The sequence below is a fragment of the Euleptes europaea genome, chromosome 5 (assembly GCF_029931775.1).
Source record: "Euleptes europaea isolate rEulEur1 chromosome 5, rEulEur1.hap1, whole genome shotgun sequence".
In the NCBI taxonomy this organism is placed as follows: Eukaryota; Metazoa; Chordata; class Lepidosauria; order Squamata; family Sphaerodactylidae; genus Euleptes; species Euleptes europaea.
Window position 1 is genome coordinate 64,860,576 of NC_079316.1, and position 26,327 is coordinate 64,886,902.

At 44.9% G+C, this 26,327-nt stretch overlaps 1 protein-coding gene across 1 annotated transcript in view; it reads right to left on the reverse strand.

Moving 5' to 3' along the window:
* The window catches only part of PDZD8 (PDZ domain containing 8), a 61,002-nt gene extending 58,386 nt beyond the window's left edge, over positions 1–2,616 (reverse strand). Inside the window, exon 1 of the mRNA XM_056850081.1 lies at positions 1,748–2,616. Coding sequence (XP_056706059.1) covers positions 1,748–2,616 — 869 coding nt within the window. The remainder of the gene's footprint in view (positions 1–1,747) is intronic.
* Between the last annotated feature and the right edge of the window lie 23,711 nt (positions 2,617–26,327).

Consider the following 26,327-nt stretch of genomic DNA (forward strand, 5'->3'; position numbering starts at 1 on the left):
TAGATGATCACTTCCATGTTAAGTTTCAACTTGCAATTTCATATTGCATGAAGTTAATACTAAAAGGCCCATACTACTCAATGTCTTGGAGATCAGCTAGAAGAAACATTAAGCCTTTTCAACACAAGCTTACATAGCATGACAGCCTGTGCTAGAAATTGTGAATACAAAACAGGAGTGAGAGGCAGGTGATCCAAACTAAATACTAATGCAGAATACAAGAATGTGCCTTTTAGGAAAAAATAGCTTAATCATACAACTAGAGAATGTAAGAGTTTTGGAAATATTGATGAAGCCAAAAAACAATGGTTTCTCCCCCCCACCCCTCACTGAGTAGGACAGGTTTCCCCCTCTAAGGAAGCAAGCAAACAAACAGAAATTTTACTAAAACAATTGAAATGTGCCTTAAGAACACAAATGCATAATGTACAACATATAGAACTGCACTGTTTGTTTAAATAATTAAGACGTTGTACTTTTAAATTTAATAACTTAATCTGCTCAATAAAGACAACACTGCACAGAAACAATATAAAGATATGCAGTACCTGTTTACCAGAGGCAACAGTGGGATTAGTTTACACACCACAGGCAACAATCCCTCACTGAAAAGGTTTTTATCCCTCTGAAAAAGAATAGTGTCTGCCTCCAGCTTAACAGAAAGGCACCAGTAAATCTAGATACTGAATAGCCAAGAACCTGCCTTTCTTTAGCTACTGTAAAGTGGGGGAAGGCAACCCCTAGCATGTGTGCCAAAAAACAGGATATAGTCAGACTGGGATGTGCTTATGTCAGTGACATTTCTAAAGCAATTTTATTTTCGTTCCTTACTCCCATACGCGCCCCCCCCCAAGATAAATATACAGTATATCCAGTGTGTGGCCAAGTATACCCCTCATTGCCCCTCCCACCTTTTTCCTCCTGCACACCAACATCTTCCCAGGTGAGCGTTGCATTTTTTCCAGCATTCGGGCACAGAAATGTTGACCATTCCACTATAAAGCACCAATAGGTACTGTATACAGCCAGTATCATAATCCTTCCTGTTGGAAATTCTAATTAGCTCCTAATATTTACGAAGACTATTTCACCCAAACATTTTGTACCAGAGGATCCATGAGACTATTTGCTTGCTTTCCTGTAGCATGCAGTCCTATCCCATACACCAGTACAGATATAATTCAGTCTTTTCAAAAGTTCTCCATAAACAAGAGGTCTCAGGGAAGACCACACAAAGGCAAAGACTGTGCTCACCACCAGCGTTGGGGGAGAGGGACACACACATGCATCTGCAGTTCACACAGAACTTGAGGTAACAGAGAGCTTCTTTTTCCACTGGTCTTTGCAAGAGGTAGCAATAGCAGTGAGGTGCTCTTGGTGTCTCCCGCAAAACCAACTACAGAGAAAATACTATTTCTTTCTTCTACAGTGAACTTAGGCACAGAAAAGGGAAGCGGTTTTTCTGTTTTTCATTGGGCCATCACAGGAAAACAGCAGGATGGTGCTGCTTACTTTCTTCAAAAGCTCACCACAAGGGCAAGAAAAAATCTCTCTCCTTCTCTGCAAATGCTTCATAACTTGGAAAGCCAGTGGCAATCAAAACCAAATTAGCCAGCCAAGCCAAAATCTGTTGGCCTTCCTGCCTTAACACTTTGCAGAGGCATTTCTGTGTTTACTTCAACTCTCCCTACTATACTTCTTAAGTAAAAAATAAGCTCCTTTGCAGCTTAAGCCCAAAGCACCTCACCTGATTTTATAGTGAGGCAAGGTATGCTTGCGCCTAATAACCTTCTTGAACTGATTGACAATGATGGAAGTAAGTTGTGGCAGGGGCCGTCCTTCAAACTGGGACTTGACATCAAAGCCGATGACAGGCTCATCCACAAAGGTGAAGGACCAGTGCGTGAAAGGCAAGCGGGTAAAGACCAGTCTTAACCGTCCCAGTATTCTGGAGATCTTGACAAAGAGATAGGCCGACTTGCCAAAGACCAGGTCGGCATCGATGGCCAGGTGGAAGCCCCCGCTATACTCGATGTCGACCTCAAAGTCCAGCTCCTCGGGGCAGCCTTCCTCGTTGCAGATCACCGGCCGCAGGAGCTTGATGTTCTTGAAGAGGGGCACCACGTCGCCCAGCGAGACGTCCCGCAGGCTGAGCCCTTCCAGCACCTTGCCCGTCATCTTCGTCTGGAGCAGCTCCTCGAACTCCACCTTGATCTTCCTGGTGACCCAGTGCCGGACCAGGGAGGTGTCCCTGAGCTCCCTGAAGAGGAAAAGGCAGATGGCGTTGAGCCAGTAGAGGGTCTCCTCGGTGGACTCCACAGCGGACTCCTGGGGCTGGGCGGGCAGGGGCTGCCGGGAGCCCTGCTCGGACCGCGAAGGGGACTGGTTGGGGGGCGAGCCGCCCGCCGAAGGGGCCTCGGCCCCCACGCCGCCGGCGAAGTACTCCTTGAGGCTGGCGTCCGGCAGCACCCTGGTGGTGAAGGGGCTGGGGCCCGGCGGCTGGGACGAGCCCTCGGGGGGCTCGGGCTTCTTCCGGTACAGCAGCAGGAGCTGCAGCAGCAGCGTGAGGCACGAGCCCAGCAGCGCCGACAGCAGCACGCCGTACACCGACATCATCGCGCCCCAGCCAAACGCGCCGGCTCGCGGCCCCTCACGCCGCACCCGACGGCGACGCGGCCGGCCCCTCCGCCTCCATCTTGCGGGTCGCGGCTCCCCCGCCGCCGCCTCTCTCAAGCCGTCCCGGCCAGCCGCCGCCGCCGCGCGCAGCAACGCCTCCCCTCTCCGGCCCGCTCCGCCTCACACAGCGGCGGCATCCGGGTCTTTCCTCCCGTCTTCTTCCCTTTCCCCCTCCTCCCGGACATGAGAGACCAACTGCCAGTTCCCCCGCCGGGCCGCTCCCCCCTCCCCCCTCCCTCGCCTGATGCCTAGATTGGAGGAAACTGGAGCGAGCCGGAGAGTGACGTCACAGAACACGTCCTCCCGCGCGCTGACCTCATAATACTGCGGAGGGAAGGAAAGGGGGGAGGGATCGGCGGATGTGCGCGTGCGCGTCCCTCGCGCGTTTTTTTTTTTGGCCGGTTGTCCCTGGCTGGTTCGCCTTGTGTTGTTGGTCGGGCGCGCGTGGCGGGCGAGAGCGGTCTTCGCCCGCGGACGGAGGCGCGCGCTTGCCTGGGTTTCGAACGTCATGACTGGTTCGAATGGCGGCTCGAGAGGATTCTGCTCTCGAGGCAGCGTGTCCAAAAGCGTCGGGCTCGGTTAAAAGCTAATTCGCAGTGGGTCGCCGTGTTAGTCTGTCTGCAGTAGTAGAAAAGGGTAAGAGTCCAGGAGCGCCTTAAAGACGAACAAGAATAGTTAAAAAATAGTTTAAAAAAATAGTTAAAAGCTAACTTCGTTGCATTCCGTCTCAAGGACGGGGATTCCGAGTGCCTCGCCAAAGTACGTGGGCTGCACTGCAGTCCGAAACAGTTCTGGCTGTCTGAAACAGTTCTAGACCCCCTCACCTCTGCAGGAGTATATCGTATACCTTGCAGCTGTGGAGAAGTTTACATCGGGACCACAAAACGCAGCACACAAACAAGGATAAAAGAACATGAAAGATACTGCAGACTGGGCCAACCTGAGAAATCGGCAGTGGCTGAACATGGACTGACACAAACAGGACACAGGGTCTTATTCCGAGACACTGAAAGACTGGACAATTCTACCAACTATTTTGTCAGATTGCACAGAGAAGCCGTTGAAATTCATAAACATCAGCACAACTTTAACAGAAAAGAGAGTTTAAGAATGAATAAGGCTTGGCTTCCTGTCCTGAAAACCTCCAGACTAACAAAGACTACAGTCCACAATAGCCATGCAGATTAGCTTTGGATTTCACACATTAACAGATCACTTCAGGATACAATGGTTCTATATTAACATACCACACCCTCATTAGCACATTATCTTGATACTTACAGGACAATGATTAGCACATTACCTTTGATACTTTTTGCAGGACAATGATTCAGCTCAACCCAACCCCTTTCTGACTATATATTACTCTTCCTACACACTTGACACTGAGAGAGACCGTCCTTCAGTGTTACTCCTCTGAAGATGCCTGCCACAGCTGCTGGCGAAACGTCAGGAAAGAAAATACCAAGACCACGGTTACACAGCCCGGATAACCCACAAGAACCAATGAACTCTGACCGTGAAAGCCTTCGACAATAGTTCTAGCTTTCTAAGACCAATGGCTTTGGACATGTAAACTGTGCAATTGTTTAGGGTTGCGCTGTTGTTTGAGAGGGAGTAGCATTTTCTTGAACATCATGAAATGCAGAAGACTCATGGAAGTCACTGCACGCATTCCAAAATACTCCATCGCGTTTCTTTGAGCCATGGCTTCGCCCCAGCAAACCCCTCTAATTGCAAGAACCCTCGGCTCGCATGCTCTGGTTTTCCTACCTGCATTGCTACCCCATCACATTGAAAATTACCCCTCCTCCCCACCCCCCGACAGACTTCCTCTGTAGTATAGATTATGCAGTTGGCTGACCGGGGTTACTGCCAGGAAAATAAATTGAGAAGTTCTACGTGTGCATAGAATTAAAAATTGACAAAATAAAAAGGAATGCCACGTGAAACTTTTTATCGGGACCAAGGTTAATATCACAAAATTCTGCACAAGTGTTTCCGTTTTCTAGCATGCTTCGTCAAACTAGGTGTTGAATATAATAAGAACAAAGGAAAACCGCAATTCACACTTCACTGAGCATAGCTATTGCCAGCAAAAAGATAGATGGACTCAGAAGGGCCGTAAGGTCTTGCATCTCATCAACAGAAGCGATGAGGTTTCTGATGCAAAGAACCAGCAATCTGAAAGTGACAACCATTTTTCTATGAAATAACAAATTTAAAAATTAAAGGGAAGATTTATTGGACATTCCAGTAGGCCATTGTGAGCAACAGAAAAAGGCCTAATCAGAGTTGTGTGGATTTGAAAAATAGGCATTTATTTATTCTTTTAAAAGAAAATAAGAAAGAAGAAGCACATGGTTCCTCATAAATGCAGAACTGGCAAGAAAAAAACATGTTGCAGACAGAAACAGTAAAATAACTGGATTTGGTGTATTCTATTAATGTTATTAAATGGCTTTGGAGCTAGATGGGAATATAAATTATTCACAGTCACTGGTACCATATTTCTTTTAAATAGTTATTATTGGCTGGTATAAAATAATTGTATTTTTACTGATTAATTGCCAGCATAACACCTCCTTAAGCCTCATTTTAACCAGTGGGACATACTTTGGGGGAAATGTAAGAGTATCCTTCAGAGGTTTCATGAGGTTTTCTAATATGCAGGTCTGACACGCTGAAACCAAGTTAGGGACTACTTTCTACAGTTACTGAAGTTGAAGTTTATTCCTATTAACCATTGGCCATAATGAGAAGAACAAACAGAAAAATATATACTCTTCAACAGAAGTAGAGCAGTGGACTAGTATTCATCATATCAATTATAAAAACAGTTGACAACATGGGATTTGTCAGTTTTCTACATTTGCTCTGTTACTGAACTGTATTTTTTTAATTGCATGACTTCTAGCATGAGGGATAGGAGTAGCAGAGAAAAAACAGTGTGTGCTTGATCCCGTGTTCTAAATATAGCTTACAGCAAGCAGTAAGCTGCAGGATATAACAAATATAGCTATAAGCCAGCAGAATGGGACTCAGGATTTGGTATAGCTTCAAGGACAATTATGTTGACACATCTCTAGGACCAGACGTGTTTGCAGAGCTTCCCTCTGGAGCTAGACTACTGGGAATAAGCTCTATGTGGGGCAGCCTTTTCAGATAATTTGAAGGCTCCAGAGAACTAGAACCTGGTGGCACATCCGAGTGGAAGAGGTTGCAGAAGCTTTGCTTAGGTTGCTGACATGTTGAGGAGAAACAGTGGCAGAGGCTAAGGTTGCCAGGTCCCTCTTCACCACTGGCAGGAGGATTTGGGGGCGGAGCCTGAGGAGGGCAGAGTTTGGGGAGGGGAAGGTCGTCAATGCCATAGAGTCCTATTGCCAAAGCAACCATTTTCTCCAGGTGAACTGATCTCTTTCGACTGGAGATCAGTTGTAGTAGCAGGAGATCATCTTGTACCTAGAAGTTGGCAACCCTAGCAGAGGTCCATCCTGTGATTTCAGTACTTGGAGATTTTTTTTGGGGGGTGGAGCCTGAGGAGATTGGAGACTGGAATTCTGGGAGGCCACACCTGGAGGCTGGCAAACCTACCCAACTGTAAAGACCCCCCCCCCCCCGCAAAAAAACCTGAAAACATTTAAGGTTCAGTGATGAAGAAGGATTTTTCTATAAAAACATTTCTATGCCACCTATTGACCCGACTCAGGGTCCCCAAGGCAGCAAACATTAAAACATGTCAGACATGAAAGCATTTCAAACATTAAGAGCAGTTAAAATACAAATATATAAAAAGATTTAAAACAAAATACATAACACATACAAACATACAAATGAGGAGGGCTAATGAGAGTTATTTCTATAAAATATATTTCTATAAAAGCAGTTACACTTCCCCCTGATATAATTCACCCCACACGTAGTACTAACCCCACTAGAGAAAATAAGACAGGATATGTTCTTTTTACAATGATCCTTTGTTCTGAATTCAGCAAAGTATCAAAGTCTACTCAGTTCTGTCCTGGATGTTTTCTAATCTTTTCTGAAATAGGTGCACTAAAATCATAAAAGAATGTAAGTTTACCTCCCTAAGGGCATTTCCTTAGATCGCCTTTATTTCAGTCAAAATTGTTATTTCCTGTAGTACATTTAAAGTGCAATTATGCTGTGATCAATAAGTCTTAGATGTTCAATATCCTCAGATGTGTTTTCCATATTTGGCTGACTTCCTGGCATGGCACTGAACAGTCTCTGACATTAGTTGTCCTGCAAACTAAACACACACAAACGCACAGTGAAATTGCTTTTTCACCACAGGATCTCCCTCAAGCAAATGATTCTTCCTTACAACAAGGACAAATCATGACATTTAACACAGATTTAAAATAAACCCCAGGAAAAACAAGGGCTCATTAAAAACATACAAAAATGAGTAAATCAAAATGTATTTTATTAAGACATTAGTACCATGCCTTTCCTGTAGCTCAGAGTGGCCAGACCTACCTGGAACCATCTGTAGGATGCTGGTGTCTTTTTTAAAAAAATAATGCAGTTTTCTACCACACAGGGTGAGTTTACCCTGGAGCAGAGGTTCCCAAACCTTTTGAGTCATGGAGCACTTTTCAGGAGAGAAATTCATCACAGAGCACTAATTTTCACCTAGCACCTATATACTAAATTGAATGACAGTAGTATTTTTCTTTCCAATCTCTTTATGGAGCACTAGGAGATGCTTCGTGGAGCACCAAGTGCTCCTTGGAGCAGTTTGGGAACCTCTGCCCTAGAGCACAACAGGTTGGAAGCGAATATATGAAACTATTGTGGAAGTACGCAAGACTGCTGTTCCATTTAGACAAGATTTTTAAAAACCTACTGAGAAATGTTGCTAAACTCTGGGTTGGATCCCATCAGAAAGAGCCATGCCACGAGGGGTTACTTCTTCCTCCAATTTCTCCCTCCTGTGGCAAACCCTAGCTTCTCCCAGATGTTGCTGCTCCTGGGGAGGGTTGCCTGTTTCATAGGAGCACTGTTGGGGGGGGGGCATTTGGGGCTGCAGTGGGAGGGAGGAGACAAGGAAATTTGTTCCCTTTGATGATTACGTCACTGACAAGCATAAGATGGTGTTCAGGAAGTTTCAGTAGAAGTCAGGATATCTGGCCTGAAAGATGTCTCACACTCATCCACAAGGAACTGGTATGATGCATTACATACTGGTTCATAAAAATATTTGAAGGCACTTTGAATTAATATTAATGTGTTTTTTTAGCAATCATTCAACAACCTCAGCTAGTATAAATATACAGTTCAGAAGTCCAGCTGAGGCACAATTTATTTCTATTGTATTGCCTTGCTATTACATGAAATAGCCATCCTTATTATTGAAAAATCCATATCTGTTTGTGCTGTTAACACTTACTAATCCCCTTGTTCCTGTTGATTTAATCATCCTTGCTTCTGCTGTCTGCCAAATGCCCTGTACATCAGAGCACCCTTGTTAAAAACTGGCAGGAATCACAGCACATACTTTGTATATTGTCTGCTACACTCAGTCACGAGACTAACAGTAACTTTGTACACAGCCCAGTTTCTGGACTTTTCCATTAAATATTTGATGCTAACCAACAAGGCTTCAGCAGAAGTATATCATAAACTGTGTTCTAGATCTAGTTTTACAAGTGCATAATTGTATAATCATACAAGAAATGTATTTGTTGCTTATTTATGAATCCAATCCTGCTTTCAGCTGGCCAAAAACCTAAGTGAAGTACATGAAAGCAATTACCCTGTTCCATTGATTGTCCCCAGAAGCTGGGATTCAGAGGCATACTACTTCTGAATATGGAAGTTGTTTAACTATCAAGGTTAATTACCATTAATAGATCTATCCTCCATGGACTAATCCCCTTTAAAACCATCTTAAGCCAGTGGCTACAACCATATTTTGAATTTTGTTTGGGGATCCCAGACGTGCCCTGTTTTAAGGAACGTCTTTTAATTTAATTGCAAACCTGAAACCGTAAAGAATCTTCTTTATTTGAAAGGATTACCTCTAAGTTCACAACATTACAGACCTATGTAACATGAAGTTCATTATTTTAAAGGACAGTGAATGGAAAATGTTTTTTTTTAATGGGAACTGGCAAACCGACCTTTGCCAAAACACTTTAAGGAAGGAGCTGACAGGTACAGATGTCTGGCCCTTTTGAAATCACATGAGACAACTGGATATAATGACCATCATGGAATATGGCACAGAGAAGGAGGTTAAGAGATATGAATGGATCCATCCTGGCCAGGTATGCAAGGCATACTGCAGCTGGAAGTGTGTGTGTGTGTGTTGGGTGGGGGAAGAGAATGATCTTTGGTGCTGGTCCACTCTGTTAAAATAATTAAGTGCCTTGAAGTTGCTACTGACAAATGATGACCCCTCGTGGGGTTTTCAAGGCAGATGTAGTATGCCATTGCCTTCCTCTGCATAGCAACCCTACATCTTCCTTGGTGGTATCCCATCCAAGTACTAACCGTGGCCATCCCTGCTTAGGTTTCAGGCTCTAAAAAGCTCAGACTAGTCTGGGCTATCTGAGCTGCTCCCAATCTGTTACTCTCTATTTTTCAAAGGAGAAAGTCACTGGCTGTTAGTTTTAATTCCAAACAATTTATTTGATGGATTAGGTAGTTCTTATTCTCAAAATGTGTAAGATCTCTTTGTACCATTAACTGTGCAACCCTCAATGGGGGGCAGAGCCACATAGGAGCCAGCATAACCCCCACGCTAGCATCTGTGCCACTTGCACCGCGCAAAGTAGCTTGGACGCCAGTGCAGGAAACTTGTGGCGTGGACCTCAGGCGCCAGCGCTGCCTCCCCAGCAGCTTTGTCCCAGCCGCACCGGCATCCAGGAGATGTTCCCAGAAGCGAAGCTGACGTTAGTCAGCCTCCAAACTGCTTTTGGCCCAGGAACGCCTGTTTACACTGAAGAGGAGCTGGCATAGCTCCATGAAACCCAATGGACGACTTTCACAAGGTTTAAATTTAAATGCTTAAAAAAATAATATTTTCCGACTGGGAAGACTCTCAGGAGGCAGTGCGGCGACGCCATTCCCGGCTGTGACAAAACTATCCTTTCAGGAATGGGCTGCCTGTCTGAAAGATTCCAGCCATGCATATCCAAGCAAACTGGCCTTCTTTTCATTATTAGGGTCACCAACCAGCTTGGAGAGCCAGCTTGGTGTAGTGGTTAAGAGCGGTGGTTTGGAGCGGTGGACTCTGATCTGGAGAACCGGGTTTGATGCCCCACTCCTCCACATGAGCGGTGGACGCTAATCTGGTGAACTGGATTTGTTTCCCCACTCCTACATACGAAGCCAGCTGGGTGACCTTGGGCTAGTCACACTCTCTCGGCCGCACCTACCTCACAGGGTGTCTGTTGTGGGGAGGGGAAGGGAAGGTGATTGTAAGCCGGTTTGAGTCTCCCTTAAGTGGTAGAGAAAGTCGGCATATAAAAACCAACTCTTCTTCTTCTTCTTCAACCTCCAGGTAGTAGCTGGAGATCTTCTGCTATTACAACTGATCTCCAGCCAATAGAGATCAGTTCACCTGGAGAAAATGGCCGCTGTGGGAATTGGATTCTATGGCACTGAAGTCCCTCCCCAAACCCCACCCTCCTCAGGCTCCGCTCCAAAAACCTCCCCCCCCCCAGTGTCAAAGAGGGACCTGGCAACCCTATTCATTATTGTTCCTTTGGATGATCACATATAATGATAGTTAAGGCACCATGAAGAAAGGTAGAATGTAAATTCCAGTTAGTCAAAATGTGTAGAACATAACTAAGTAAACAGCCATGTTGACTATAGCAGCCACAATTTGATGACTTACCAAAAGGAACATATAAGCTTTTGATTTCACAGTTGTATGAGATTAAAGTTCAAGGCTCATGTTTGTACAGTGTTTAGGAGTTGCATGGGCATAAATACCACACAAGGCAACCAGGTATCCCTCCGTATTAATAATATATAAATACAAGTTAATGAAAGGAGGATAAGGCAGCCATATTAATTGACTTTCTGATATGCTAATCTGTGGCTCATTAGCTTTAAGCATAGGTCTAGCAACACTGTGCCATGTAGAAATAATCTATATTAGCTGGGTTCACAGCTCAGTAAATGCAGTGCTGCGTTCATCCATTATTCACTCTATAAATATACACACCCCTTTATTTGTTCTCCAGAGAGTTTTGGGAAGCAGGGTGATTAAAGGCAAAGGAAGAGAGGTTTGTAGATAAACACGCATAATAAGAGGCTGGAGAGGAAGAAAGCCAGCACAAAAGGAAAGAGTCAGAATCGAGGCTGGAGGCACATTCTGTGCCTGTAATAAAAAAGCAGCTTCTAAAGCACAAAGGCCTAGACCTCACTGAAGACTGCAGTGGGGATCATGCCATAAAACGCTGCTATATACAAAAGGATCCTTTCCTTGACAAACTAGTTTTCTAGATTCAGGAAGCTTTTTTCCCCTGTATGGAAGGGGTATTCAGTCACGTGAGCTTCCACCGACATAATCCTACCAAGGGTAAAGGTGGCGGGAGGAGGTGCTGGAAGGAAGAGCTAACCCCCTCCTCCTTTGCACTGTGGCCCTGAGCTGTATTGTGCTGACATGGGGATGCTTGGGTGGGGGGGTAGGGTTAAATTATCTTGAGTTTGAATCCCAGAACTCCAGTACCCTGGGTAGTTTGAAGAGATAAAGGTCGAGAACAGGTTAACCACTCCCCTTTAGGCATACATATCAAAGAACTTCACAAGTACTTTTTCATATTTATTTTCATGTTGGGCTACCGTTCCTAGACTCCCACACTAGCCAGCAACGCCTAAACATATTCTGTCCACAGCCTTCCTCCCTTCATCTATTTCCAGTCAATGTTATCCTTCCCCTCAGAACTTGCTTCACCGTCAGCTAGGAAGTGGTTACAGCAATTATCTAAGAACTATCCTTCCTCATTCTGGTAAAGCAGCTAGACAAGCCAGTCTAAGATAACATAACAAGGGTGGGGTAGGGATTCAGACAGAAGAGAAAGAAGATCCATCCATAAAATGTAAATTACAACTGATCTCCCAAACACAGAGATCAGTTCCCCTGGAGAAAATGGCAGGTATGGGGGGTGGACTTCATGGCATCCCATCCTTGCTGAACTCCCTCCTCTCCCCAAACCCTGTCATTCCCAGGCTCCACTCCCAAATCTCCAGGAATCTCCCAGGCCAGACTTGGTAATCCTATGTATGGGAGACACTTAGGGTTGCCAACCTCCAGGTACTAGCTGGAGATCTGCTATTACAATTGATCTCCAGCCAATAGAGATCAGTTCACCTCGAGAAAATGGCCGCTTTGGCAATTGGACTCTATGGCATTGACCCCGCCCTCCTCAGGCTCCACCCCCAAAACCTCCCGCCAGTGGCAAAGAGGGACCTGGCAACCCTGGGGTTTACCGCACTTTCGTTTGCACCAACCCACCTGTAATCATGTTCTATCAATGGAGTTAAATGCCAGGGTGAGATCTACAAAGTCTTCAACTATAGGCTGGTTATGATAAACTGAGTATTTTTGGATCAAATGATGGGGAACAAAGAAACTCGGCGGTTGCATAACTAACATTTTTTGCTAGGTAGTTTGCTATAAAAACATTATGCAATTGCTAAGTGTTGCTATTACTAACATCTCCAAATGGTAAATCAGAGGGCAGATAATGTTTCTCACGAACGTCTATATTTAGAGTTACTGCAACCTTTTTCCAGTTTAAAACTCCAGTGCTTAACTTGATTAAGAGGTGTCTGTCTGGAAGTCGTATCCGTGGCCTTCAAAGTATTCATCCTACTACAGATGTGTAGTAATTTAGGGTTACTTCTTATGAAACATTTGGAATCATGGACGTGTGTCTGACTATAAAATGATACATATCACAATGAAGGTCATTGATGTGTTTAAGGCTTGGTTGTTCCCTTTAAAAATACATACAAGGAATCATTTTCCTTAAAGGGGAAACCTGCACTGGAAACAGATATGCATTCATCATCACTGATATAGCAGGTGCATTGTTTTTCCTGCTCAGGTATGCCAGGAGAATCCAGCTATCCCCTTATACCAGGTTCTTTTACTGATATCTATACAAGAAGCAGCCAGAGGAGTACAATATTTTTTCTTCTTCTCCAGCCTTCGCTGTAAAGCTAACAGAGAAGGATATGCACCAGCCAGCCCAGAGGTCATCCAGGACAACAGCCGGTGTAACCACACGAACAGTTCTGCAGCAGAGTGGCTATCAAGAAGGCAGTCTAGCATTGCTTTCCTGATGACTGCATTTCTCTCTCTTCCCCCCCCCCCTTGCTTTGCATGACATTCTCTCTGTCCCAACTTTCCCCACCCCCATTTTTATCACTTACACAGCATACAGGGAAATCCTCTAGGGTGGCCAGAGCTGTCATCAACTAGTCTAATCCACTCCTGCCTATGTACCTGCCTCCCTTTAAAGCTTGTTCATGGACTCACCTACACTGTCAGTGTCAATTTGGCTGAAAATGGTTTCTGCATCAGCCCAGAAGGCAGCCATAAGCTCCTGTGTAGTGCCTCATAGCAATAATGCATGGCTGCTTCCAAATGGAGAAAAACAAAATAAAAGGAGCTGCATTTTGCTTTAGTATAATCCCAATCTCCTCTGCAGCAATCCTGGAATCCTAGATAGAGTTTGGGGAGCTACTAAGAAGATAAGATAGCTGTCTCTCTGCCCTCCCCCATATGCTATAGGTTGCTGCTAATCTTAAGATAATTGTCTGTTTAATTTAATATACTAGGGATTTATAAACCCTTAATACCATCTCTTCACCAGCTGTTCAGTGCATCTGATGCTATAATGTGAACTCTCGTCCACTTTCTGACTGACATAAAAGGCCTCTATGAAATATAAATAATCTCAGAAGTGTATACTATCCTTAGCAGCAAGGTGAACTTTATACTTCTCCCCTTTCAAAAACTGGCCTCACTAATACTAGTGCATGTCAAGAGCACATATCCAGCCAGTCTGATTCAGTAGAAGGCAGCTTCATGTGTTCATGTGTGACAGTAGCTAAGTCTACTTTCTAAAGGGGAGAGGCTGTGGCTCAGTGGTAGAGCATCTTCTTGGCATGCAGAAGGTCCCAGGTTCAACCCCTGGCATCTCCAGTTAAAGGGCCCAGGCAAGTAGGTGATGGGAAAGACCCCTGCCTGAGGCCCTGGAGAACCGCTGCTGGTCTGAGTGGACAATACTGATTTCGATGGACCAAGGGTCTGATTCAGTAGAAGGCAGCTTCATGTGTTCATGTGTTCAGTGCTCCGGCAACTGCACTGGATCCCGGTGGAGTACCGGATCAAGTTCAGGGTGCTGGTATTGACCTTTAAATCCCTTCACGGTCTGGGACCTGAGGGACCATCTCTCCTGGTATGCCCTCCAAAGACCATTACGCTTGGCAAATAACAACTGGTTATCCCTGGCCCGAGAAATGTCCGGCTGCCCTCAACCAGGGCCAGGGATTTTTTGGCCCTGGGCTCGTGGAACTGTCTGTCTAGTGAGACCAGGGCTCTGTGGGATCTAGCGCAGTTCCGCAGGGCCTGAAAGACCAAGATGTTCCACCAGGCCTATGGTTGAGGGCAGCAACGGTTTCCATCATGACTGGCATCCCTTCTCCTCCCTTTTATGCCATCTAAGCTGGTATAGATTTGGGAACCTTGACTCCTATTCCCTGGGCTGGCCGTAGACAGGTGTGTTGATCAATGGCACTAAATAGATTTTAGATAGATTTAATGTTATGGAATGCTGTTTTTCAATTGACTGAAATTCTTTTATATTATGTATTTATACTATATGTATGATTTTAATTGATGTTGGCCACTCTGAGCCTGGCCTTGGGCTGGGATATAAATCTAAATACATAAAAAAATAAGAGTTCAGAAGGCTTCTTCAAGATTATCAGCATTCCTAAAACAGTCTTGTAAGGGAGGACAGTACTCCTAATCCCATATCGCAGACTGGGGTCTGAGACCAAGGCAACAGTAGCTATTGCCTATGTGTTGTAATGTGAATCTATTCCGCTTTCTGACTAAAAGGCCTCTGTGGAAGGTTGTTGGAAAATGTATAATTTTAAAAGTGTTTACAGCCCAGTACTTAGTCACTACACGTCAAAGTAGACAACACGGCTAATCCTAATTTGCATGTTTGTACATCAATTTATTTAAATATGACTGTGCTGCTGAATCTAAAGAAAGAAAAGGGGAGGGGCCAAAAGGCTGGTGGCAACCACCAATTTCACAGCAGCCACTTCCTTGGTAGCCCTGACCTAGATGGTCCAGACTAGCCCAATCTCATCAGATCTTTGAAACTAAGCAGGGTCAGCCCTGGTTAGTACTTGGATGGGAGACCGCCACGGATGTCCAGGGTCACTACTGTACTAGAACTGGGAATTCAGGTTCATGTGGAGAGGGGCTGTGGCTCAGTGGTAGAGCATCTGCTTGGCATGCAGAAGGTCCCAGGTTCAATCTCCGGCATCTCCAGTTTAAGGGACTAGGCAAGTAGGTGATGTGTAAGGACCCCGGAGAGCAACTCTTTTTGTTTACTTCTCCCTTAGAGTAATACCTGCCTTCTTAAATTTACTTGTTTTGTTATCATCTGCTTTCTAAGTGTTGTTTGTTTTAAGACTTGGTAACATATACTGGTTACTCTCCAGGAACCTAGAGATTCTATAGCATAATATTTACGGAATAGCTGATGAATTCTTGAGTTTCATCGTGGTGGTAAGCCAAGAAGAGCTGCCTGCCGCTTCAAAGAACTGGACTCAGATACAGAACCAGGGAGGTTCACTTCTATCAATTTCAGGGTCCTGCATAGCTTGCAGGCCACTGGAAAGCCGTCAAAGCAAGATTATATTTGAAAGGGTGATCTGTTTTCTATCCTTCCAAACAATGAAGAAGCCTGTGCCTTGTGACACATCATGGGTTTGTCAGCCTGAGGTTAAAAGATGGTATCAGAGTGTTCTGATATAGAATTTTCCTCTCAGCTGACAAAATTCAAATGCGAAAACACACTCCTCACAGATGCTGGGGTACTTGGAAGTTAGACCCATCATTTTTAACATTAAATATTCATATCTTCACATAGTGAAACATAATGTCTGCCTGGAGTTTTGGAATAGAATATTTTGTAATGCATCAACAAGGAAGAATTAGAGGAAGTGAAGTGTGTTGTGTTTACTTACATATTTCCTTTCTTTGTGGTTTCCTTACACAATTTCAGTAATTTTTGTAACCATATTTACTAACAAATCCAGGCTGCATTCACTATTCCAAAATAACAGAGTGATATTTTAATAAATTAGCTTTCGCTCCATAAAAATGAATGGCTTTAGTATGGAGTAGGAGCCCCTTGGCACAGAGGGGTAAGCTGCAGTACTGTAGTCCAAGCTCTGCTCACGACCTGAGTTCAATCCCAACGGAAGTTGGTTTCAGGTAGCCGGCTCAAGGTTGACTCAGCCTTCCATCCTTCCGAGGTTGGTAAAATGAGTACCCAGCTTACTGGGGGTAAAGGGAAGATGACTGGGGAAGGCACTGGCAAACCACGCCATAGACAAAGTCTGCCTAGGAAACGTTGGGATGTGACGTCACCCCATGGGTCAGGAATGACCCAGTGCTTGCACAGGGGACCTTTACCTTTTTAGTATGGAGTAGAACCTCAAGTTACAAAACTTCCTTCTCCCTAAATTCATACTCTTACATACCTCAGACACACCTCCACTTTCAGGTATATATTTCCCAAAACTGGCCCAGTAATTGTTTCTTTTGTAAATGAGATATTGCACTGTCCTACTAGAATTGTGCGATAAGTGAAACTAGCCCTGAGAGGAGGGATTGAACTGGTAACCCAGTTACCTTATTTACAAAAGAGACTTGTGGTAGCACACCTGATTTTCAGACAGCAAGTCCTTCAGTTAAAAACATCTTAAGTAGATGAACAGAAAATGCTGAGCAAGATGGACAACAGTCTGAACAGAAAATACTGAGCAAGATGGACCAGTGTAGTGCCTGTATTATACATGCAGCTCATATAAAATCATACAGTTGAAAGGGACCACCGGGGTCATCTAGTCCAATCCCTTGCACAATGCAGGGAATTCACAACTACCTCCCCCTCCATACCCCCAGTGAGCTCTACTCCATGCTGGGAAGATGGCCAAAAGAACCCCTCCAGGATCCTTAGCCAATCTGGCCAGGAGAACAATTGCTTTCTGACCCCAAAGTGGCATTTGGCATTACCCTGGGCATGTAAGAAAGGGCATGTAAGAAAGGGCCACGAGAGCCAAGCACTGATGCAACCCTTCCTGCCCTCTCTCTCATGATCACGATATGTTCACATTCAATAAACGATTACAGAAGGAATCAGGAGAGTGAATGGCCTCGTATTTGATTTCATGGCACCTCCGATTCCAACACTTTGCAAAGCATTTTGTGATACAGGAACCACAGTCCTGAATTTCATTAGCTGTTTGCATACCTAGCAGAGTATTGTAAGAAGTTCACCAGGCTTTGCAGCAGGGAGGGGCAGCCCCCCCCCCACTCGCATCCTAAGGGGAATTTGCTTGATTTGTCCTGCAGGGCATATCTATTTACAAGGCCAAGGGAAGGTGAACATGTATCTTTATTTGCTGCTGTCATGCCATCCACCAGTGGGGGATGGGTGCTCCCAGGAGAGTCTCTCTGCTAATATTCACTCTCCGTTTATGGAGGTAAGGTTACTGTATTCAATGAACCATGCACCCAGCTCATCACAACAATCCCTTTGCTTTGTTCCTCTGACTAACAGCCAGGACTGTATGCAGGCTGGTTACAAAATACCTGGTTTTGCATCCAGAAATGCTTAACAGCTGTACCTAAAATATATTTTCAGATTTCTAAAGTGCAGCAACCCTTGGTTTGTTAAAACATTTTCCAATTTGTATTTTCACAGCATTTGGAATTCTGGGTAGAGAAGAGGGATGAGTCTGAGTGGAGTGACAATTTCCATGACTTTATTTTGCACAATCCAATTTTATACTACAAGTGCACATTTGTGGCGCTCATTTTACATAAATCCACTCGAAGCAGCACTTCTGCTGTGGGAATATCATATTTCTTGAACGATATTTTTTTCAGAGTACGGCATTTATTTATTTTTACTGGGAAGGTGTATATTTATTATTTTTTTATCCTACTTCCTGGCCCAAATGAGTGTCTGAAGTGGCTCACAGTAATCCAAACTCCTATAAGTGACAATTAACATTCAACAGCAATTCCGCTTGGGGAAGAAATTCTTTGATGAGCCAGACTCCCACCCTCCTTCTCATGGCCACCTTAAAGGCAACTGGAAGCTAGAGAGATAGGGTTGCCAACCTCCAGGTACTAGCTGGAGATCTCCTGCTATTACGACTGATCTCCAGCTGACAGAGATCAGTTCACCTGGAGAAAATGGCCGCTTTGGAAAATTGGACTCTATGGCATTGCAATCCCTCCCCTCCCCTAACCCTGCTCTCCTCAGGCTCTGCCCCAAAAACCTCCCGCCGGTGGCAAAGAGGGACCTGGCATGCCCATGGAGAGAGGAGGCTGCCAGTTGGGACCTTGACCCAGTACTGTGTAGAAGTAGCTGGCTGAATGCCTTTACTCCCTCTCGTGGGCTCAAGAATGGAACTGTTGGACCCGGGCCTGAGAAAGGTGTGCCTGGCTGCTTCTTGCCTCAAGAATGATGGCCGCCATTCATTACTTTTGTGATAGGCATCGTGTACCAGTGTCACAGCCCCAGCCCCTGGACATGACAGACCTTGGCTGTCAGAGCCATCAAGTGATAGCTCCATAGCCTTCTGATCTCCACTTCTAGACTCTACTCAGTAAATATCAATATTAAAAATGTACTCATTTGTAATAATGGCTTGGTTGAATTTATAAATGCCTTCTTATTATTATTGAGGTAGTTGAGCGGGGAAGGGGGGAAAAATAAAATCAGTTAAAAATCTCCTAAAAGAAGCACTGGCTCAGGAATTACCCTGTGCCACATTTTGCTGACCCTCGTGGGGGGTGGCTGGAGTGGGTGGCAGGGTAGAGTTTCCAGCTCCCCAGGATCCGGGTGGGCACTCCTGGCAATGGCGGCGGCCGTCTGGGAAGCCTGCTGCATCTGTGCAGGCTTGCTAGCTAACTTTCCCGCCCAGCCGTTTGCTTCTTTGTAAGGGCCCTGATTCAAAGGGGGCCAATCAGGGAGGGCCAGCAGATCGCGGGCTTGTGGGCTTCACGTGGGTCCACCAGTCAGATATAAATGCAGCCCTCACTCGCCTCAGTTTTTCGGCCCTCGCTCGCCTCGCCACTCATTCATCCTCCTGGCTTGTCCCACCCTCCCTCCCTCCCTTTACTTGGCATTGCAGTTTGTTCTATCTTGTTTTATTTCATGTCACAACTTATTGGTGGTGTTTGCATGGGGCAGGATCCAGTTTGGGGGGAAAGATGGCCGGCGTGCACCCTTTCCCCCACTCTGGGGATCCCAATAAGGGGATTTTGGGGGAGGCCTGGCAGGAGACATGCCCAGATCGGGGGGCTGTCAGGGTGGCCTCCCTTCAAGTGGCAGGGGATTCCCAGAGTGGCTCATGTCCAAGTGATATCCTGCATACTGCCATCCCAGGCTACTCCCAGCAGGTGGGCTGGGAGTAGGAGGTACATCATCGGCTGGCAGTCGGTATGCTATGCCAATGCCCTTACGCTGTAACCAATAAATGTTGTGGCCATTTTTATCCCAGCAATGTGTCTGTGCTTTTATTTGCATGCTACAGTTTTGTTGTGGGGTTAGGTTCAGTGTAGCCAGCTCCAGCCACTCCCCAATTAAATGCTGTGTCGACAATTTTAAAAGGTTAGCAGCTCACTATGTGTGCATGGTGGGAAGCATAGGGGGGAGTATGTGTGTGTGGGGAGACTGATGGCTTAATCAGCATTTGATTTGTTGGTAGGCAGCCAGAGTCAACGTTGAGACTGGGCAGGCGTTCTTTTCAGTAATGCCTGTATGTTCCCCACAAGACGAGTTGGGACAAGTCAGCCTTCCTCTACTCGTGCAAAGGTCTTACTGATTCTGAAGACAGTGTCAGAACTGGTTTGGCCAGTGGAAATCAACCTGGGTGTGTCAGGAAAGCTTAAAAAGGTGCAGCTTGGAGTGAGCGAGTTTTTGGAACTAGGTGAAGAGGCGGAATTTAAGGAGCTAGGGCTGTCGCTTTGGCAAATGCCATTTGTCTGTTTGATTCTCAGTTCTGCAGGATATATACTTTTGAATAAAAGTGTTACCGAAGACTAGAGATTGGTTGATGGTGAATGAATGAATAAATGTATTTGCGGTCAAAGACCAATAAATACATATTGCATGTAATAACAACACACAGCATAATATCATATAAAATAAAATATAAAAAGTGATCAGACAAAACAGATCACAGCATGGTAGTTTAACTATAAACTCTTACACATAAAAAAGTCATCAGAATCATCTGCTAGTAGGCTTCAGTAGACCAAGATCGTTATTACCTATGTCTTTAGTTTTTATCCTACTTTGAGCTTTAATCGCCGCAACACAGTATTTAGCAACCTGTCTTGTAATTAAAGGGTTTTCGCCTGTCAATACTTTTTCAAGTCTATATTTATTGGAACGGCCAGGTAAATTAACTAATAATGGGGCTAGAATAACGAGCCAAAGCTGATTATATATAGGACATTTAAAGAGAATGTGCTCCCTAGTCTCGACCTCTTCGAGTTCACATGGATAAATCCTATTGTATTTTCCTTCAATTACGGCGGACGGTAGTACTGTGCATCTAGCTAGCGTAAAGGATCTGTGTAATTTGTTTACATTTAAATCCGTGAGGTACGAGAGGGGCGCCAATATATATCTGTTTTTTAAGGACGACAGGAAGCCAAGTGTCCTCGCTATATCATATTGCCATCCAGTGTCCTCTACCCTTTGTCTTACTGTTTGTTTTATGTGGGCTTTATCCAGTTTCAATGGGTCCTGTGGGCACAGGCCCAATCTCTCTAAATCATGGCGTACCGCTATCTACCATTTAGATTTAAAATGGTCTTGTTCAATCAGCAGTAAAAGACCTTGCTGGTATTGCTTTATTTTAAACCTGGTTGATGGTGTCTCATCACAAGAGATTGCATTTATCAGAAGAGAGGATGGCTGGCATTTGTAGCAGGGCTTCCTCAATAGTGGCCCCCTCCACATTGTAGAACTCTCTTGTGGCAGAGAACCAGGCTCTGGGGGCATGTATAATGTTTTGCAGCCACGGATGCCTGCACTCATAGGTAGACCATCCCTCCGGCATTCAACCAAGAGACCAAATCTTTTATAAAAAGATAAATTGCCATCCCCTCAGCTTTTAAATAACAAACTGAGGACATTTAAGACTTCAACTTCTCTAATTCTTAGAAGCTGCTCCAGCCACCTGCTGGGTACTTTATCGAAGAGTCAACAAACCCCAGCATTAAGAGACCAATAACACGGCAGACATAATCAAAGTTTGGCAAAAGTAGGCCAGCCGAGAAGAAAATCACAGTTTTATACTCAAAATAGTAACAGCTATTATGGAAGACACATAACAAAAAATACAAAGCATTTTATAAACACAGAAGACTGATGAAAATGGCAAAAAATTATTTTAAAAAAATCAGAGAATGCAAACATTTCTGTACCACCAGCTATATCTCCAATAATGCTTATTTACAAAAAGTTCTTTGTTCTCGGTTCATGACCCAAGTCTTGTGACTTCTTAAACTTGGGGAAAGAAGTTCAAACATGCTAGTCGACTTCCAAAAGCACATCCATTATAAAAAGAAGTTACTCCCACTCAGCTCTTCTTCATCACACACTAGAGAGCCAGAAGATCAGTTTCAGGTGGATTAAAAGCTTACATTTTGATCGGCTGTTAAGAGTGTCATTTTAGCTGCGAAAAAGAGTTCAGGCAGCCAAAGAAAGAGAGGTAGCACAGCCTCCCAGGCTACAAGCCACTGACTAAGGGCTTATTGCCTCTGGCCATTCTCAGCACTTATACATACAAGAACGCAGGTGACAAAAACACAGCTGAAACAAAAGCATCCGCCTCATGAGAACCTTTAAATGACAAACGTGATGAATCTAGAACTTTATGCATGAAATGGTTCCATTGGGGGTAAGTTTACCAACCTCCAGGTGGGGCCAGGTCTTCTCCAAGAATTGTTTCCCCAGAGGAAATGCAGCTTTGGAGGGCAGATTGTTATGACACCACATCATGGCAGAGCTCCCTCCCCCACAAAAATACTCTGCCCTCTCCAGGCACTGCCCCCTCCAAAGTCTAGAAATTTCCAAAACTGGAGTTGGCAACTCCAATTGTGGGTGAGACTGGCCTTTATAAAGAACATGATAGGGACAGATGCCAAAAACAGCAGCCTGGTGTCAAGATCCCCCAAATACATTGATGGGTTTGTTTCTTATAGGACTCCCTTGAATGCTCTAGTGGCAAAAAAATAAGGTCCAATATGGTTGCTAAGAGAGCTGAACCTTCAGGTTGATTTCAGTGGTTGCTAGGGCCCATTGGCCAATTGGGACACCACCACAATTTTTAGTTATTATTTATCTGAATTCATTGAGTTTAGCATAGTTTTATTATGTATATTTTAGCATAGTTTTATTATATTTATTATCAGTCCAGAATGTTATTAATCTTATATTTCCCTTATTATGTATCTGTGGTATCCTTGACATGTTTGCAATGGCCTATGGCTAAATGCAAATAAAACCATTCATTCATTCATATGGACATACATCTTGAATATACTGGCTCAGCAATGAGGCAAGGTCGGGCTACAGGCATCAGGTTTCGGAGAACAGCTTCTGCTCCCACCCAAAAGCCATTTCACCGTACTCTCCTTCCTTCCTCATGCCACCACCATCTTTGAACACAACAGGGTAAGTTGCATATGCCCCATGAGGCTTCCTGATTTCTCACATCTCAGGAGAGTTCAGAAAACCCTATTAGGCATGCAAGGCTTGCCACACTGTATTTAAAGATGCTTGAGTAATGAGAAGGGAAGGCACACTGGGTGCTTTGGCTCCTGGGCAATGGTGGCAAGAGGCAGTGGTGAGAGGTGAATGGTTCTGGCAGGCTGAAGAAAAGGCGGTGGTGGTCTCAAGCAGCACACCTTGTCAAGCCACAATGGTGTGTTCCCAGCTATGTACAAAAACAGGGACTAGCCTTTTGCAGACCTACCTTCTCCTGCCAACAGAAAATACCTGAGCTTCAGTGACTTTGGAAGTTTGTTCGTCTGCTTTGAAAGGTGTGACTGTTGATCTACAGTGTGTTTGGCACTCAAGATATGTCTCCCTCCATGCTGCCCAACTGATTTTTCTTCATGGTGTTATTTTCACGAGCTTGCCTGCCAATCTGTCAATCATTCAAGGGCCATTAATAAAATATGATTTTGTCACAGTATGGTTCTCGGGTTCTAAAAGCATCACGCTCAAAAAGGGGGAAAGGCTTCACGTACTTCACCATTTTCTTTATTTGGCAATGCATCACAAATTCGGAACTAGTGTATTAATGAGTTCATCTGCCTGCACAAGGTTGAGCAAAAGACAGTTCGAAAATAAATGCAAAATGCCTTAGCACTTCCTACATTGATTACCAGGAAAACAGTGACATCAGGATGAGCAATATTAAAGAAAATGCACTTCACTTCAGAAGATGGGGGGTACCCCTGCTCTCTGGTCTTAAAATAAACGTCTTATTGATCTGGATAAGTTTGCTTTGTCTTCAGGTTTCTAGTAAGCCTGGAAAAATACTCTAAGGCATTACAAAGTGCCTCCGTATTTAACCACAGAATAATATAGTTTCAGTACAAAGCTTCCTGTTATTATGGTGTCAATAACATTAATAGCCACAGGCTAACAATTGCAACAAAAAGTATATTCTCCAATTGGCTTTTTTTCTTTACAGGCACAGTGGAAGTATCGAAATGTCTTTAGATGATATTTTTGATAGCCAAATGCCTTCACAACACTGAGCAGATGAGGCACTTCTATAGTTTTAGACAGAAAATCTATTTGATGCAGGGAGGACAAAGATGATCTTAGAATTCCATTCCTCTATGATGCATACACATTGTTATGTATGCAGTGGAAGCAAGGCTCATGTTGAGCTTGCTATTCTCTCCAGGCTCTTTCGCCTGCAATTCTGATTGGACAATGGGCTATAGCTGCCCAATCACGGACTTGGGTTACGCCTGTGCTCCCATTGGACTATGGACCACAACTAGCCAATCGTGGACTTGGGGGCGTGGCTCCGGGTGGTTGGGATTGACATAAAAGACGGGGTGTTGTGCACTTGCAGTTCAGTTCGGTTCAATTCAAGAGAGTTCAGTTCTAGGTTGTTAATGAAGTGGTTGATGTTGGAACTCCGTCTCCGGGCTCATGTATCACCCACGCATACATAATATGCATAATGCAGTGATGATGGTTGTTTACAGGGCCACTGGCTGCCCTGTTGTACCTGGATATCATGCAAGTGCAATAGTGGAGTGGACTGGGTTCATGGGCCTAGTGGAAGAGCAGAAACTGCAAAACCAATTTTGTCAGATGCTGCATTTGCAAAAGGGCTTCTTCAGAAATGTCAGTTTCCCACAAATTATCTTCATGCAAGTAAACCAAATATGGGAAACTGTCCACCATCATAAGCAAAGAACAGGGAAATGATTACTGCACTGTGATGTCACGTATTAAGCAGCAGATTGTGCAGGTACTACCAGCACAAGCAGTAGCACAAACATTATTCACACAGGATACCACCATACATAAGTGTACATCCATATTCCTTCAAATAGATTTTCTCCTTGAAGGGGAAAAATGTAATTTATGAACAGTGTACTCTAGAAGCCATCACAGAAGCAGGTCAACATTTTTAGACACAAAGGAACAGCCGGTCCGTTGAGCAGAATGTTGTGCTGGACCTGTGGTAAATCCCTCTTGCATTCTCAGAATTCTGAGAATACGGGAGCTGAAAGTACACTCTAGAGTAAATAGTGCCTTAGCAAAGTACCTCGGGGTCATTTGTCTGCCCTGTGCAAATTAACCTTTGGTGAGAAAAACAGATAGAATGTCAGGAACCACCCTATCCTCTGTTCCTAAGCCAGGTCAGGATAGCATCTGATTGCAGGCATCTTTGATAGGAAACAAATGAATGGGCTGCTACTCCTGAGAGTATAAATAAAAGCAAGCAGCAGTTATCAGTCCAGTTCCCTTTGATGACAAGAAGAGCACACAAAGCTGAAGCTTGACCCTCATGAGACAGAAGATGCAGTGTAATAAGCCATTGGTTAGATATGGGCATCTGTGTAGCAAACATACACTAAGCTGTACTAGAAATGGTATCACAGAGTCAATAATGACATGGCCATAGGAAAACTGGGTCGCAAACCATGAAGTTTTCTATTGTCACAGTAAACTAGATTTGAATGAACAACTGAATGCAGTTGTAGAGGGGTATGACCATCAATGAGCTTTTGGAGGTATGCTGCCTTTCCTCTCCCGATATGGCACAAGTCTTTGAAAACTCCAGCATGTTACAAAGCCAAAGAATGGTGTGGTCAACAGAAGATTGCTCTCCCTGCTCAGGAGTAAGGTAACAGGACTGGCACAAATATTTTGGTGGCATTCAGTAAAAAAATGCACATGCATACCGTATACTGTTAAAATCATAATAATGAATTAAATTATATATATATATATCCCAAGCGTGCCCGCCCCATCTGCGGATACCTAAATCCATGGGTCAGGGCCACACAGAAAGACAACAGATATTTCTACACAGGTGGGGAGTCCCCCAAATTTGCAGAAAAATCTGAAATCCATAACAATTATATTGGGGGGTGTAAATGCCCCCCCAAACCAAAGTGTTATCTGAGCATGTGCAGACAACAGTTAGATTTACCACCTCTTCACCAGCGGAAGCCTGGTGAGGACTGGAATCAGCAACAGCTGGTGGGGGGAAGGCAGCTGCAGTGTGGATATGCGATCCCCCCCCCCTCCAGCCTCACCGGCCCAGCATCAGTGGGCATTGGAGGAGAGGGGAGCAAGCTGCAGCGAGCTCGGCAGTAGAGGCTGGGAGGCTCGCCAGTGTGGGATCAGTGGCACGGGGTTGGGGGAGGGGAAGCCACAGCGTGGATATGGGATCCCCCTCCCTACCCGAAGTCTCATGCTCCTAACTAAGCCAGCAAGGATGGTGCCAGGTGGGATGTGGGGTGTCTTCGCTCCCCGCCCCCGCCGAGCCGGCAATGAAGGGTTTGGGCAGCAGAGGGCGGGGGTGGCCTCACTGCTCCCTGCCAAGCCCCCTCCGACCGCTGAACCAGCAATCGAGTGGATGGTGGGGTGGGGTTGCGAGTCCTCGCTGCCCCAGTCCGATCAGCAACCAGGGAGTCGGGTGGTGGTGTAGCAGTCCTCTCCACTCCCCCAGCTGGCAATGAGGAAGCTGGATGGTGGCAGCGGCAATACCCAGGGGGCTGGCTGGGAGATTAGGGTTGCCAACCTCCAGGTACCAGCTGGAGATCTCCTGCTATTACA